Genomic DNA, 16,998 nt, shown 5'->3' with positions numbered 1-16,998 from the left:
GAACCTGGGAGGCGGAGGTTGTGGTGAACTGAGATTATGTTATTGCACTACAGCCTGGGCAACAAGAGCAAAAACTCTGTCTCAAAAAAAAAAAAAAAAAAAAGAAAAAAAAAAAAGACGAAAAAGAAAAAGAGGCTTTGCATGTGCTGTTCCCTCTGCCTGGAACCCTCTGCTCTCTCCCATCCCCTGCCTGGAACCCTCTGCTCTCTCCCATCCCCTGCTTCTGTCTGGCTCAACCTTCCTGTCCTTCAAATTTCTGCTGAAAGTTAGCATCTTACGGAGGCCTCCCCTGACTGCTCTGTCTAAAGGGGTTGTGGTAGCTGGTCTGCAAAGACAGCTCCCAGTGCTTCCTGGCCTCTCTTGTGTATGCTGCTGATCCCATCGAGAAATAGACTCTATTTCTCCTCCTCTTGGAACTGGGCTGGACCCTGGGCCTGCCTTTGGCCAGTGGAATGTGGCAGAGGTAATTTACTGACGTTTCCGAGGTGAAGCCTTCAGATGACTGGCAGCTTCTTCTTCCTGCCACCTGGAACCCAGCTGGTATGCTGTGGGAGGCACATATCACATAGAGAGACACAGCGGGAGAAATGGGGTGTTCAGCTCAGCAGCCCACTTGAACCCCCAGCCAACAGTCAGCATGGACTCCAGCCATGTGCATGAGCCAACTTGGCTGCTCCAGTCCAGCTGAGCCCCTGAATGACTGCAGGTCCAGCTAACATCATACAGAACAGAAGAACCACCCAACTGAGCCTGTAGAACTGTGGGAGACAATAAAATGGTATTGTTGTTTTAAGCCACTATATTTCCAATAATCTAAAGAGAGGTTAATCCGTGATACATTTCTCTCTTTCTCTCTCTCTCTCTTTTTTTTTTTTTTTTTAAGAGAGACAGGTTCTCACGATGTTGCCCAGGCTGGAGTGCAGTAACTATTCTCAGGTGCAGTCATAGTGCACTGCAGCCTCGAACTCCTACTCTCAAGCGTTCCTCCTGCCTCAGCCTCCTGGGTAACTGATATTCTAAAAATCATTGCCCCAATGCACTTACTTCATAGCATTCATAATAATCCATAATTATATAATTATTTGATTCTTAACTTGCTAATTTTCCCTTTTTTCTTTTTCTTTTCTTTTCTTTTTTTTTTTTTTTGAGACATAGTCTCGCTCTGTTGCCCAGGCTGGAGTGCAGTGGCGCGGTCTCAGCTCACTGCAACCTCCACCTCCCGGGTTCAAGCGATTCTCCTGCCTCAGCCTCCCAAGTAGCTGGCATTACAGGCATGCACCATCACGCTTGGCTAATTTTTTATATTTTTAGTAGAGACAGGGTTTCACCACGTCGGCCAGGCTGGTCTCAAACTCCTGACCTCATGATCCGTCTGCCTCAGCCTCCCAAAGCACTGGGATTACAGGCGTGAGCCACCGCGCCTGGCCAATTTCCCCTTTTTTCCTGTAGCACATGAGTTACAGAAGGCTGGGACCATGTTTGTCTTGATTGCGGCTATCCCCAGCACTGAGCACAGTGAATGGCATGTCGCGGGAGCTGAATGAATGAATGAATGAATGAATACAAGGCATCACAATGGTCTTGAAGTGTTCCCAAGAGCCAGCGTAACTCTCTGTGGCTGGAGCCCAGGCTGAGATAGCACCAGAAGGGAGATGGGTATGGCCTAAGTCTCAGCTCTCTAGGGCTTTCGTGACTCAGAACTGTATGACATTCCCTGACACCACCTGTATAACCCGGACCTCCACGACCCTGCCAGGAAGAATCACCCTTTTCCTTCGCCTTACACTTCTGTATCCTGCACAGCTCTCCATCTGGGGACCCGGGAGGTCTCTGCGCATGCTCATGTGTATAGATGATGGAGGCAGGACAGAATAATGGATATGAATGAGGGCTCTGGGTGCAGAGACCCCCACCTTTGAACCCCAGTCCACCACATTCTAAGGATATCTTGGTACCATGGCTACAGATATTGAGTGTTCACTCATGTAGGAAGTACTGTGTAGGTGTGAGCTTACATTACTGTTGCCATGTGCCAGGCACTACTCTAACGTCTTGAATTCATTTACTTCATACAACCTTATGAGGTGGTTACTATTATCATTCCCCTCTTACAGATGAGGCAACTGACGTGTGGATAGCTTGCCCAAAGTTGTGGATCTGAACCCTGCCAATGTGGCTACAGAGCCTACCTTCTTCTTTTTTTTTGAGACAGGGTCTCTCTCTGTCACCCAGGTTGGAGCGCAGTGATGCAATCATGGCCCACTGCAGCCTTGAACTCCTGGACTCAAATGACTCTTGTACCTCATCCTCCCAAGTAGCTGGGACTACAGGCATTCAGCACCATGCCCAGCTAATTTTTGTATTTTTTGTAGAGACAGGGTTTCACCATGTTGCCCAGCCTGGTCTCAAACTCCTGAGCTGGAACGATCCACCCAGCTTAGCCTCCCAAAGTTCTGAGACTACAGACGTGAGCCACCACACCTGATCCAGAGCCCACCTTCTTACCCCTCATACTACCTCTCTCGTTCTCAAGGTAGAACCCTCGTTCTGCCTCTCTGAGCCTCAGTTTTCATACCTGTAAATGGGATAATAATGCCTGTTTAATAGGGCTGTGATACCATGATCTGGCAGTGCCTGACACATTGTGGAATCTCAATAAATCCCAATTTGCTGTGGCAAGATAGATAAACAGACTTCCAACCAGGGAGGGCTTTGAAGGCCTTACTGTGAGGGTGCTAGGGAGCCATTGAAAGTTTTCCAGTAAGACAGTGACATAACAAAACTGTGGCTTAGCTCCAGTCCTACCTTTTCCTGCCTCTGTCCCCCAACCAACTAGGTCTATGCTGCCTGAGGTTGGTATCTGAGTTTCACATCCCTGTCTTACTTACCTCCCCGTGAGGTTCTGAGATTTGAGCTGTTTCAGGGCCATGACAGGTCATCCCAGGCCTGGAATCAATGGGGTGGGAGGGATATTCTTGGTCTCAGGGGCCTCATCTCAAAGGGCTGCCTCAGAGATCCCATCTAGGGCCCCATTTCTGTCTCCACCTCCAGCCCTACTGACTGACAGAGGTGCCTGGGTTTCGCATGACTGACTTCATATTCCCCTTGGAATCCCTTCTGCAGCAGGGTGGATGAGGTGAGACAGGCTGGTAACTCGGTGGAAGAGGGAGGAGGGAGAAAAAACAAGGGAGCCAGAGCAGAAGAGAGTGGGAGACAGGGGGACAGAGAGAGAGAGTGTTGGAGAGAGGGAGAGCCAGAGTGAGGGAAAGATGGGCTCACTGCTTCAGGGCGGGGCACACCTCATGGCAAAAATGGGCCACCTGACCTTGTGCTGTGTTCCCTTGTTCTGAAAGATATGGTGAGGCCATCTGACCTTGAGCTGTGTTCCCTTGTTCTGATGGATGTTGTGAGTCTGTGTGAGTGCACACACATGCACATGTGGTTGGTGTGTCCACATAGACGTGAGCGTCTGTGACAGCATGCACCCCGTCTGCTGGCCTGTGCATGGAAGTGCACAGAAGGGTCTCCAAGGACCTAGGGACTAAGCGTGTGGAGAACCATGTGGAGTGGCCTACGTACGTCCTCAGCCCCAGTGTCACCTCCTCCATGTGTCTTGCCCCCCATTCGTTGACCCTCCTCCCCCTGTGGTGGCATTATCACCTTTCCTGGTCAGTCTCTGTTTACCTGTCCCTGTCTCTGCCTCTATTGAGAGCTTCCTGCAGAGAAGTCCACATCCTTGTCGTCCCTGTACTCTTGGGAGCAAGATCAAGGCTTGGTGGGGCAGGTGATCAATAAATGCTGATGACTGATTGAGTATATTTGTGTGGATGGATCTACTTCCAGAAGTGTGTGTGGGTGTATGTATGTGTGTGCATGCACATGTGCACACATGGGAACATGTGTGTGGCCATATACACATGCACATGCACGGTGGGGTGTGGATGTGTCTCTAAGATGTCCATGAGTGAGCCTCTGGGCACACACCGTGCCCACAGAGGATGTGATGCAGTGATATGCTGGCAAATGTTCAACAACTGGCTCTTCATTGAAAAAAAAAAAAAAAAAGCCCTGGGGCCAGGCAAGGTGGCTCACCCTGTGATCCCAGCACTTTGGGAGTCCAAGGCAGGTGGATCATGAGGTCAAGAGATCGAGACCATCCTGGCCAACACAGTGAAACTCTGTCTCTACTAAAAATGCAAAAATTAGCTGGGTGTGGTGGGACACACCTGTGGTCCCAGCTACTGGGGAGGCTGAGGCAGGAGAATCACTTGAACCTGGGAGGCGGAGGTTGCAGTGAGCCGAGATCACACCACAGCACTCAAGCTTGGCAACAGAGTGAGACTCCATCTCAAAAAAAAAAAAAGAAAGAAAGAAAAGGAAAAATAAGCCTTGATTAGCAGCATTTGCCCATTGCTGCAGTGTAAATATTCCCACCATGGCCGACTTCAAGCTGCTGATGTGGCGTCACAGAATATGGAGTTAGCTGGGAAGGGATACACATGAGCCCATAGGAGTTAGGAGTTGGCTTCAGTACATGGGAGGATTCATGTCTGTGGCTGCCCAGCCTGCGGTGGGTGGGGGAGGCAGGGCAAAGTTCCTCTGGTGATGGTAATGTTTCTTTCCAGAGGTGTGCCCTGGGGGAGCAGGCAGTTGGTGGCTGCCAGCCAGCTTTCACCGAGTGGCCTTAGAAGTCAGTCTAAACCAATACCCCTTGTTAGGCAGGTCTAGATACTCACCAAGACAGAAGTGCCTTCCCTCACACCCTGCAGATGCTTTGAAGTTTTTGGATTTGGTGAGGTCAGCATGACTGCAAGGAGGAATTGCTAAGCCTGAAGCATGAATGGAAGAGGGGGAAGGAGGAATGCTTCAAACCTCCATCTGAGACAGGTGGCCAGGGATGCTGGAAGGTGTGGAGGCTTAGGCCTAGTGCCTTCTTGAAGCCGATTCACTGTGCAAGCCTGGACACATCGCTTGCCCTTGCTGGCCTCCAACTGTGACTTTCTTCCATGAAGGGAGAGGTCTTCCGAGCTCCACAGCCTGTAACTGACTCTCTGGGAGTTGGTCCTTAAACTGGGCTCTGAGTGTTAAAATCTACATTCAAAAGCCAGAGAGAGGCTGTGTTGGTCTTAGACAAGAGCAAGGGGAGATCCTGCCCTGGCCCTTCTCAGACCAAGCCCTTTCCCACGTGGGGAGGAATTCACAGGCCAAGGCGATGTGCTCACCCCAAGCCCTACCCTCTTCTAGACACTTGTCTCATGCTTGCTAGTTTAGAATTTCTGCTCCAAGAGTCCTGCCAAGCTGGCTTCCAGGGCTAGCTGCCATCTGTCCTCCTGAGGATCTATGTCCTCCTGCCTTAAGCAGTGGTTTTGGGGAAGCCAGGTGTGCAGGCTGGGATGGGTGCCCACTTTGTGGGAGATGCCCTGAACGTGCTGAGTGGAGCTGGAAGTGGGAAAGGAAGAAGGGTGGGTCATGGGCAGGGAGCTGTGGTCTAGGCTTCCAGGGTAGGCTTGCCCCATGCTGCTACTTTAAGGAGCAGAATGCAGAGGAGGTTGAGAATTCTAAATTCAAACCTAACACTTCAGGTTGTCACAAGGACATATTTGCCAGGACAGAGGATAGACCATAGTTTTAAATTTTATTTTATTTTATTATTTTTTTTTGAGACAGAGTCTTGCTCTGTCACCCAGGCTGGAGTACAGTGGTGCCATCTCAGCTCACTGTAACCTCCGCCTCCTGGGTTCAAGCAATTCTTTGCCTTAGTCTCCTGAGTAGCTTGGATTACAGGCGCCCACTACCACGCTTGGCTAGTTTTTGTGTTTTCAATAGAGACGGGGTTTCACCATCTTGGCCAGGCTGGTCTTGAACTCCTGACTTTGTGATCTACCCTCCTCAGCCTCCCAAAATGCTGGCATAAGCCACTGTGCCCGGCTGATAGACCATGTTTTCAAGGTGGTTAGTTTGATGTGCAGCTGTTAAATCTTCAGACTTAAGTTATGGAGCATGAGCCTCCCTTTCTACTCTTGCCCTGGACCCCACAAGTGTTAGGGGTGAGGCTAGAGAGAGAGAGATAATTGAGATTGGTGGGGGCTTGGCGGTGTGGCCCCAGCAGACTGAGGCTGACTTGAACAGGAAGTTTTGAACATTGGACCCTTTTAGAGTAGACTTTTCCGGGCCGCGTGGTACAGGGCTTACCTTCTCTTAGGTCTGTGCAGCATGCAGGTGTCATCTGCTTGCCATCTCCTTTCTCTTGAGCCCCAGGAGAGCTGTACAGTGAGTATGCTTCCCCCCCCACCGCCCGCATCTTAGATAGCGCTGTTATCTTAGACAGCTGTTTCGGGGCATGACAGGTCATCCTTCCAATGGGGCCTTTCTCTGATATCAAAGGTCACATCCTTCTGTTAGCATCCCATCTTGTCTTTCTCATCTCTTCAAGTTAAGAGAGTCCCAGGGGCCCTCCCTATTCTTCTGCCACTCCATGGCTCCCCTTCTCCCTGAGGAGCACCCCTCTGCAAGGAGCCCCCCTGAGTAAACTGGCAGGGTCATGTCCATTCCAAACTGCACACTTTCATGGGGGAAAATGGAAATGCTAGAGTGTGATTGGGATGTTGAGTAGGGCTGGTTTATTCTAAAAGAGAAAACTCAAGGACGTCATGCTCTCTGTCTTCAAATATCTGAGGGGCTGTCATGCTGAAAAGGGAAGGGATTTATTCAGTGTTGTTGGAGTGTGAAGGAAGAGGTGGATTAAAATTCAGTGTGCAGAGAAGACTTTTGCCAGAGTGCTGCTCAGCGCTGGCTGGTGCTATCTTTGGAGGGGGTGAGCCCTCTGTCACTGGAGGCGTGCAAGTATCCCTAAAGGATATTTAATAGGGAACTCATGATCTAGAGGCTGGGGGGACACCCTACTGCCCAGCATCCAAAGCTCCCATCCCCAAGAATCTGCAGCTTTAGGATTGTTTTAAATAGGATGCCAGGAGTTGGGGAAGGAATTAAAGAAATTCACTGAAGTGAGGACCAAAAGCTATAAAAAAAAATCTTTATTTCATGTACCAGGATTTTTTTTTTCAGTTTTCTGCTTTTTAAATTTTTTTTTCTGTTAACAGTCTGAAAAAAAAAAAAAAAAGACCCACCAAGAAAATAAATGGAGGTTAGTTTCTTGAACTGGTCTGAGCTGGACATGAGCAATCATCCACACCCTGGGAAGCAACACCCTTGCAGTTCCGGTCCTGGCTCCTTCCCTCTGGACCCCCCTAGCCCCTTCTCAGCCACGATGATGTCACCCCACACCCCAGTGGCTTTCTTCAAGCAGACCCAGAACCCAGGCCTTGCACCACGGAAAGAAGCACTGATTGCCTTCCCAAACGCTATGTCGGAATTCAGAGAATCGGAGCTAGTTTTTCTCTTCAGACAGGACCCGCTTGGGTGCTGTTTCCTTGGGGCCTCTCCATTCTCCCTTGGCTCTTGTCCTTGATCCCTTTAGATCTGGAATCTGGCGCGGTGGCGGGCAAGATTGGGGTGGGAGAGGGGTAGAGTTGAGTTTCTGCCCAGACTGAGGACAACTTGGTGGTTGTTACCACACCTTGAATTGTCTCCCGTCGTTCTGCCCCAGGGCCCATGACCTCCCCCTGCACTTCTGGGCTGGGCTGGCCGATGTTCTGCCCTGTGCTGACCTGGAAAAAATAACTTTCCTTTCCCAGGCAAAAGACAGGAAAGGCAGGTGAGATGTGCAAGCTCAAAAAGCCTTGCGAGCCATTCTCTAGAACTCCCCAGAGAGCTCAACCTCAGGAAATGCCAGTGTTAAGAAAGATGCAAACCGAGGGAGACTCGCAGGCAGAGGCAGGGGCCTCACCTTGACCTTCAGTCACCTGGGAGTGACTTGCAGCCTGTTCTGAAATTTCCAGTTCAGGAAAGTTGTTGGATTTCTGACAGTCTGAACTGGCCCTTGTCACTCTGGGGAAGAAAGGGGAGAAACACAGGATGCCCCTGGCCTTTAGTCTGTGGTGCAAGTTTAACTTTTGGGGTTGGTCCTTACACTGGGACGGAACTGCTAAAATTTTCCTCTCCATCCCCTCAGCCTTAAGCCCTCCCAGCAAACCTCAGAGGATCCTCTTTTTCACAGATCCCCAAAGATACTGGGAAAGCTCTGGTGGCAGATCTCTTCTTCCAAGGAAGCCTCCTTAACTCTCCATGATCGCAGCAAGGGGACACAAAGTGAAGAAGGCCTTTGGGGACCCCTATGTCTTTCCCTTCTTTGCCTGAACAGCGTTATGTTTGCTCACATGTGTGTATTTTTGCTTTGACATTGGATGTGGGGCAGGGGTTTGGGGAGCACAGTGAGGAGGTATATGGTGTGTGTGTGTGTGTGTGTGTGTGTGTGTGTCTGAGAGGCTGACTGATGATGAGCCTGGGGGCCTGGTGGCAGCTGTCCTGGTCATCCCTAGCATATCCTTGGGGCAGGTGGCAGATCTGAAGTCACAGATACATAGAGCAAGAATGGGCCTTTAGTGCTTAACTGGGTCAATCCACATGCTTGCATGGGGGGAAAATTAAGGCCCAGAGAGGCCATGCAGCAAGGAATTCCGGAATCCAGTCCTGGATTCTAGACGGGTGCCCTTCCCATGCATGCGAGTGGTGTGTGTGTGTGTGTGTGTGTGTGTATGCGTGCATGTGTGTGTTCATGTGTGTGCTGTGTTGGAAGGGCGTGAATGAACGCAAAGGCCAGTGTGGAGTTGTTGTGGTCCATGGCTGTGGAGGGCATGAGTCAATTTCCTTTGAGCCACGCCCCTGGCTATGTATGGGCTGGAAGGGTTGAGACTGAGTATGTCCCTGTGAGTGACTGTGGTGCCGGGCTAAGTGGACTGTGTATGTGTGTGTGAACGTGCATGCATGCGTGCGCGTGGGGCGTGTGGTCTCTTTCTTTGTTGGATTCTGTCTTTCCCCATTCACAGCACCTTCCTGGTCTCAGGACGCCACCTTTCCATCACAGAGACCTCCTGCAGCTCACTAGGACCTTCCCCTACTCCCTCCAACCTTCAAGCCCAGCTCTCACCTCTCACCACCGTTTTGCTTTGTTTTTGTAAATGGGTTTGTATATTCGTTTTCTGTTTTTTTTTTTCTTTACAAGTTCCCGGCTAAATTTTAAGTCCCCCACCCCAGCCCATTTTTTGTTTTCACAGTTTAAAGCTGGAAAAGAATTAAAAGAAAAATACTATCTGATTTTCTTGCAAGTAAATCCACTTATTTTATATTTACATTTATTTATAGTCTGTGGTTTTTTTATTAAAAAAAAATCACCACTTGTTTTTCCTTTTTCTTTTGGAAAAAGAAACCTTTTTGCAGTGTCATTGTTGAACCCGCTGGGCCCCGAGAAGGCATCAGTGGGTCCAAGGACCCCCAAAGGGTCAATGAACCCCCTTCCCAGGGAACTGGGGGGCTTATGAGTCTGGGGGTCCACCATCACCCCAAGGTCATCAGGTGGCCCTGAGGTGAGGCGAGGGGTGAGGAGGGAGAGCTGTTTCCTGTCCCCCGGGGGTTGGGCGTCTCCTGACCCCAAGGACAGGAGCTTGGGGACATGACCCCAAGAGGCTCACCCTGAGGACTCCGGGGTTTCCGGCATCTTGGTAAGCCACTGGCAGCCTCCCCTCTCCTTCCCTTTCCTCAAGGCCTAGGAAGTCATCACAGTGGGTTAAGGACCATTAAGGACTGGGAACCTGGGGCCAGGCAAGCCCCAAGTGTACCCCCCTCCAGGCACCCTAACGGAGAGGAGGGACAAGGACTCGGTCACCTGGAGGCCTACAATTGCCCCATCAATGCTGGGCGGAGCCGGCTCGAGCCCTGAGCCTTCCCGGCGTTCCTGGGGCACCCACCCAGGGGCTCCAGGGACCTGGCAGTGACTGCAGGCTCACCTGGCCCCGGGGCCCCTGAGTCTCGCCCCCCACTCTCCCAGGGAGGCAGGGCCCGCTGGGGGTTAAAGGAAACAGAAAAGTAACTCTCCCGGCGTTAAAAAAAAAAAATACAATAACATAAACCCTGAAAAATACAAAGGACATCCCCTTTCCCTTCTGTTCACATTTTTTTTTTTTTGCTTTAATGTTATCTTGGTTCCCTTTTATTTTTTCATTTAAATTGATTTTTATTAAATGTTAAAATAATGGTACATGGGAAATCATGCATTTTCTTTTAGATTTATTTTCTATTTTTAATTTTTTATCCCTCTCGCTTTTTTTTAGAGTTTGTTTTTCTTCCTTCGTTTATGTTTTCCCACATTTCCTGTTGTTTTGCTTCTTTGTTCCTCTTATATTTTGTTCTTTTTTTTAAAATTTACTTGTTATGTTTTTCTCTTTTTTTGTGGTGTGTGTGTGTGTGTGTGTGTGTTTTGTTTGTTTTTTTGTTTTTTTTTCTTTCGCTTTTGGGAGGTCTCCCCGCGGATGGTCTGGGTCCCCCCGCCCCGCCCCGCCCCCGGGGACCGCGCCCTCCTCCCGGCTCGGCCCCGGCGCTGGCGAGGCCCCGCGGTTTTCATACGGGGGTGGTCCGGCGGTTGGCTGTGTTGGAGTGGAGAGAGTCCTTGTTCTCCTTCTGGATACAGTTGTGAACCTGGAGGAAGCTGTTATCCCTGTCGGAGTTGTAGGTGGCGGTGGGCGTGGTGGCGGCCTTCAGGGGATCCCTGCTGAGCGTGTACATGGAGATCTCCGTGGACGGCAGGGTGTTGAAGCCCTTGATACCCACGGGGGAGGCGTCCCTGGAGTGTGAGGGCTCCGTGGAGCGCGAGCTGGAGCGGCTGCGGCGCTGGTAGCGGTAGCGGTAGCTGGGGATGCGGGTGATGGCAGAGGCCTGGAGGTAGTCCGTGGCGCGGGCGGTGGCCCGCAGCTGTTTGTGCCGGTCGATAAACATGTGCACCGCCAGCACCCCGACCATCTCGGCGATGATGAAGGACAGGGCCCCGAAGTAGAAGGACCAGCCGTATGAGTAACTATTCTTTTTGGAGTCGCTCTTGGAGGGGTCTCCGGCATTGGCAGATATGTACACTATGATGCCAATGATGTTACTGAGACCTGCAGGGTGCAGGGTGGCGGGGTGGGGGGATCAGAGAGAAGGACGTTAGTTTCTCAGGAAGTCGGCCACTGGGCAGCCCTAAAGGTCGGGGACAGCTCTGTGGGCCTTCCCGGGTCCGGTGTTTTCATGGACAGGTGGGGCAGTGTAGAGGGACATCTGCCAGGTTCACCTTAACATTTTCTTTCCATTCAGAGACAGCCACAAGGGAAGCATTGATGGAAACAGACATGGGCAGGGTGGGAGAAGGGAGGCATTTCACAAGGTGCTGAGTAACTAATACTACATATTGTTCATTGAGTCTTCACTACCTGCTTTCACTGCTTGGTGCTTCTCAAGCAGGGTACAGATGAGGAGACAAGCACAGAGAGGTTAAGGAACTTGCTTAAGGCTGCACAGGGCTTTGAAGCTGGTGCAGCAGCGGGTGAAGGCGGGCTCCTGGAGCCAGGCTGCCAGCGTTCAAAGCCTTGGCAAGTTAACCCTGGTTTGAGTTTCCAGATCTGTAGAATGGGAGTCAGGTTAAGCCTTCCTCTTTAGGGTCATGGAGAAGGTTAAAAGGGTGAATACATGTGAGTACTCTTAGATGTTGGTGGTTCTTTTTTTTTTTTATAGATAGAGTCTTGCTGTGTCACCCAGGCTGGAGTGCAGCGGTGTGATCATAGCTCACTGCAAGTCTCAAACTCCTGGGATCAAGCGATCCTCCCACCTCAGCCTCTCTAGTAGCTGGGATTATGGATGTGCCACCACGCCCAGCTGATTAAAAGAAAAAAATTTTTGTAGAGACACGGTCTTGAGGCCTCACTATGTTGCCCAGGCTGGTCTCGAACTCCTGAGCTCAAGCAATCCTCCTGTCTCAGCCTCCCAAAGTGCTGGGATTGCAAGCATGAGCCACTGCACCTGGCCTGATGTTGGTCATTCTTATTAAATGGCTCAGGCTACACCCAGGTTCTTTTTCTGGCATCTGAAGTGAGTGTGACTCATCTGCCATGTAACTGGGCTCAGACATCTGGATGTGGGTGCCTGCCTGCTCCCACCTGGGTGGAACAGTGAGGGCAGAGTCCACCCTCGGTTTCCAAGGTGAAGCTGAGTATCCCATAGGGGTTGGAACAGCGAGGTACTGGGGTGCCCTCTCTCCAGCCTCCTCACCAGGAGGGAAAAGGGCAAGTGGCAATTGGCCAAGTACCCTGAGAGGAAGCGGGGATTTGGGCCTTTTTCCAAGTGGTGGGAAGAAGATGGGACACTGGGCTAAGGGGTGGGGTATGGGGACGCTCCTGGAGGATCTGGTGGAGGCTCAGGCGTTGCTACAGGACAGGAGCCCCCACCACAACCTTTCTCCCCTGCAACACGACCTAGTGCAAGTACTGGAGATTCCTCTCCTCTCTCCCCATCTCTCTCTGCCAGGCCCTCGTGGCCCCTAAGCACCCAGACCCCAGCCTTCTTCCCAGTGGCAGGCCTGGAGTCCAGCCCACTCAGATCAGTGGCTGTTACCTGCAGACACGAAGAAGATGCCGGCACTCAGGATGATGTTGTGTCGAGTTTTGTAGAACTCGCTGGCTGCGATGCAGAGGCCACCCATGAAAAGCAGAATCACACTCAGGATCGGGAAAATGCTTGAGGCCCTCACGGCCCCTGTGGAATACAGAGAGTCAGGGAGAAAGAGAACGGCATGGCTGTGAGACTGAGGCCCACAGAGGCAGGTGGGGAGAGCAGCCCCGAGGCGCTGGGGGTTTATGGACACAGCCTTAGAGGAGAGGCTGCTTTGCAGTCCCAGGGAGAGACAGATAGCGAGCAAGCCACTGCCCAGCTCACAGCCCTGTAGGAGCTCCCCAGTGCCTCCAGGGCCAAACTCCAGCATGCCGTCAGGCACACAGGGCCCTGTGTGGCTTGGCCTCTGCCCTCTTCCAGCTCCCACAGCTCCCAGTCCTCATGTTCTCTCTTGTCCCATCACAGCAAACTTCCCATGATGTGTCATTTCATGCTGCTGACTTTTGAAATACAGAGCTTCCTACTGGAATGTCTGTCCTATTCTTCAGCCAGCAAACTCTTCTTCATCCTTCAAAACCCAGCTCTAAGTCCCCTCTTCTGTAAAGCCTTCCCTGACTTCCTTAGGCAAAATTACGAGCTCCCTCATCTGCGCTTTTGGGGCCCTTGGGCACGTTGAGAGGCAGTGTGGTACAGTGGTTAGGTGGAACCACATGGCTTGGATTCGTGTCTGGGTGCAGCATTTATTAGCTGTGCAATAAAAAATGTATCTCACCTCTGTGTGCCTCAGTTTCCTCATCTATAAAGCAGGGATGGTAATAATGCCAAGCTCCTAAGATTGTTGTGAGGATTAAATGAGTTGATTCAGGCAATGCACTTAGATAGGTTTCTGGCGTTGATCATAAACATTCAACGCATGATATTATAATAAATATTTGTGTATACATATGCTTCCACCATGAACCATGGGTCATGAGTCAAGGACTGGGACTTTACAAAGAAAACATTTCTTCTCTTTATCCTTTCTGTCCAGCGACACAGTAGGCTGCCAATAGAAGCTCATTAAGTGAATAAATGTGGGGTTGTGGTCCAGAAGGAAGGAACAGGTACATTGCAAGAAAGAAGAGAAACCCTTCCGGATAAGGCCTGACAAACAGGACCGGAGAAGAAAAGAATATGGTAATGAAAAGGGAGAAACAGAAGGCAAGGGCCAGGGCTCCTATAGTTGGGGGTGGATGGGGGAAAAGGGGGGCAGGCAGCTAAGGGCAGAGGCCAGGGTTACATGTGTTTGTTGGGGGAGCAGCACCTGAATGAGGACCCAGAGGTGTTGGGGAGCCCTTCACAAAGTGTCTTTGCGAAGTAAAACATTTTTTTTTTCTATCCAAATTCAAATAGGCAGCTAGTGACCTCAGGACCCAGCTCTGTGTCCTGGGAGCCATGGGCCAGGCAAGTGGCAGAGCCGGCTTGAGGCAGGGGTGAGGGAAAATATGTCTTTTTTATTATTATTATTTTTTGAGACAGAGTCTCTCCGTCGCCCAGGCTGGAGTGCAGTGGGGCCATCTTGGCTTACTGCAACCTCTGCCTCCTGGGTTCAAGTGATTCTCCTGCCTCAGCCTCCCAAGTAGGTGGGATTACAGGCGTGCACCATCATGCCTGGCTAATTTTTGTACTTTTAGTAGAGAAGGGGTTTCACTATGTTGGCCAGGCTGATCTCAAACTCCTGACCTCATGATCTGCCCACCTTGGCCTATCAAAGTGCTGGGATTACAGGTGTGAGCCACTGTGCCCGGCCAAAGATGTCTTCTTTAAATGTTGCTTAAGTGGCTTCTAAGGAAGTCGAGTCCTGATAAATTACAGGGCGCTTTGGCCAAGCCCAAGGATTGGTCAGGGAGGTTGGTTTTGGAGGGGAAGGTGCCAGGAGTGGAGCTTCCTCTTATCCCCATCCCCGTCCCCACCCCTTTGGGTGGCAGTGTGTTCAAGAAGGATCCGTGAGAAGAGAATTTCTCTATATAGAACTGTAGGGATTTTTCTTTTTCTTTTTTAAAATTTATTTTTATTTTTATTTTTTGAGATGGAGTCTTGCTCTGTTGCCCAGGCTGGAGTGTAGTGGTGTGATCTTGGCTCACTGCATTCTCCACCTCCCGGGTTCAAGCGATTCTCCTGCCTCAGTCTCCCAAGTAGCTGGGACTACAGGTGTGCACCATCACACCCGGCTAGTTTTTGTATTTTTAGTAGAGACAGGGTTTCGCCATGTTGACCAGGCTGGTCTTGAACTCCTGAACTCAAGTGGTCTGCCTGCCTCGGCCTCCCAAAGTGCTGGGATTAGAGGCGTTGAAAGGGGATTTTAGGCAGTTTGCTGAGATGTGTGTGATGTAAAAACCCTTCTTCTGTCCCAGTCATGGATCTGCAGCATAGTCTACGCTGCTCACGAATGCGTGAGTGGGTTGTCTGGGGGGACTTGAAGAAGGGCAGAGCTCTTGGGGCAAAAGAGCTGCGTATAGGGAAGCAGGGGTGGGAGGATGGGGGCCTGAGACGGCTGGGCTACTCTGTAGCCTCAGCACCCTCCTTCTCTTGGGCGGGATGGGGTTTCTCCCTCCCCAGACCCAGGGAGGTGTTCTCTCCTTGCAAATCATTGCTAAGACAACACGCTGTGTCCTCAACCTGATCCCCCAGCCCAAACACACCCACATCCACACCCATGCATGCACAGACATGCATGACTAAAAAGCCACCTTAACTTGCATCATTATAAGCAAGTGAGGATGGTGAGAGCTTATTGAAAACCCAGGAGAAGAGAGAGAATATTTGTTAAGCATCCACTCTGGGTTGGGTCTTGAGCGGGTACCTAACATATATGATATAATTTCATCCTCATAACAGCCCGGCAGGGTGTGTGGTTTTTTTTCTTTTTGCCCCAATTTACAAACAAGAAAACTGAGTTTCAGAGAGAGAAACTCCCCTGCCACCAGCTAGTGAACCAGGATTCATATCCAGACCAGCCCAACTTTGGGAGCACCCTGTAGTCTCCCTATGTGACTTCCAAGGGGCCCAGAAAGGGTGAGTGCCACAGAGCCTGGAAAACTGGGTTTGGGTCCTAGCGGTGCCACTCACTTGCTGTGTGGCTAAGGCAGGTGACTCACCTCCTCTGTTTTTCCCCTGTGTAACATGGGATATGGACCGTTAGATGGTTTCTTTTTGTTTGTTTGTTTGAGAGAGAGATTCTTGCTCTATACCCCAGGTGGAGTGCAGAGGCATGATCTCGGCTCAGTGCAACCTCCGTCTTCTGGGTTCAAGCAATTCTCCTGCCTGAGCCTCCCAAGCAGCTGGGATTATAGGCGCCCGCCACCATGCCTGGCTAATTTTTGTATTTTTAGTAGAGGTGGGTTTTCGCCATGTTGGCCAGGCTGGTCTCCAACTCCTGACCTCAGGTGATCCACCCGGCCTCCCAAAGTGCTGGGATTACAGGCCTGAGCCACCACGCCCGGCCGTTAGATAGTTTCTTATAGCTCTGCCCTTTCTATGTGGACATGGTCCTGGCCAGCCGCAAAAGGGAATGACAGAAGAAAGAAGGAAAGAAAGAAAGAGGCCGGTATGGTTTCCGAGGGGCAGCAGCAGCAGCAGCTCAGAGGAACAGGCAGAAGAAAGGCTCTGGCCTTCCCCCTCCAAGAAAGTGGGCTCTTCCTACCCACGGGATGCCTGCAGCTGGCCGACCCAATTGTGTCCTCGGAGCACATGGACTCACAGCAGCCCAGGGCTTGATTTTTCCAGTTGAGCCCCATCCGCTGTGGGAACCCGGATGCCCCAGCTCAGCCTTCCTGCCAGCAGGGGGAGGGAGGGTCGGCTGCGGAGGGAGCTGGGATGCATGCGTGTGTGCAGCCGGAGGCCAGGCATGTGTGGACAAGATGGAGGGCGGCAGGAGAGGAGGGAGGGGTCTGCTGTGTTGCAGCCAGCAAAGAGCGATGTGGAGGAATCAGAACGGCTTCAGAAGCCACTAAGGCAGCGTATGACATGCTCTAAATAATGGCCACCAGCGAGGAATACAAACAGAAGCCTCTTCGGCACAGCGGAGCCAGCCCCAAGCTCTGGCCTCTCTTGGAAGAGGCCCCTTTGCCCAGAAAGAAGGCAACAGGCCGGGTGCAGTGGCTCACACCTGTAATCCCAGCACTTTGGGAGGCCGAGGTGGGTGGATCACCTGAATTCAGGAGTTCGAAACCAGCCTGGCCAACATGGTGAAACCCCGTTTCTACTAAAATACAAAAATTAGCTGGGTGTGGTGGTGCATGCCTGTAATCCCAGCACTTTGGGAGGCCGAGGTGGGTGGATCACCTGAATTCAGGAGTTCGAAACCAGCCTGGCTAACATGGTGAAACCCCGTCTCTACGGAAAAAATACAAAAATTAGCCGGGCATGCTGGCGCGTGCCTGTAGTCCCAGCTACTAGGGGGACTGAGGCAGGAGGATCGCTTGAACT

The 16,998-nt window shown here is 51.2% G+C and overlaps 1 protein-coding gene across 1 annotated transcript in view; it reads right to left on the bottom strand.

The window, feature by feature from the left end:
- Positions 1-8,628: 8,628 nt before the first annotated feature.
- The window catches only part of CACNG2 (calcium channel, voltage-dependent, gamma subunit 2), a 142,306-nt gene continuing 133,936 nt past the window's right edge, over positions 8,629-16,998 (bottom strand). The window contains exons 3-4 of the mRNA XM_011964309.1: positions 12,535-12,675; positions 8,629-11,048 (exon numbers count right to left, since the gene is read on the bottom strand). Of these exons, the coding sequence (XP_011819699.1) occupies positions 10,513-11,048; positions 12,535-12,675 (677 nt within the window). The 3' untranslated portion in view covers positions 8,629-10,512. The remainder of the gene's footprint in view (positions 11,049-12,534; positions 12,676-16,998) is intronic.

This window comes from Colobus angolensis, unplaced genomic scaffold, assembly GCF_000951035.1.
Source record: "Colobus angolensis palliatus isolate OR3802 unplaced genomic scaffold, Cang.pa_1.0 Scaffold65, whole genome shotgun sequence".
Taxonomy (NCBI): domain Eukaryota; kingdom Metazoa; phylum Chordata; class Mammalia; order Primates; family Cercopithecidae; genus Colobus; species Colobus angolensis.
This window is presented reverse-complemented; position numbering and strand designations above follow the sequence as displayed.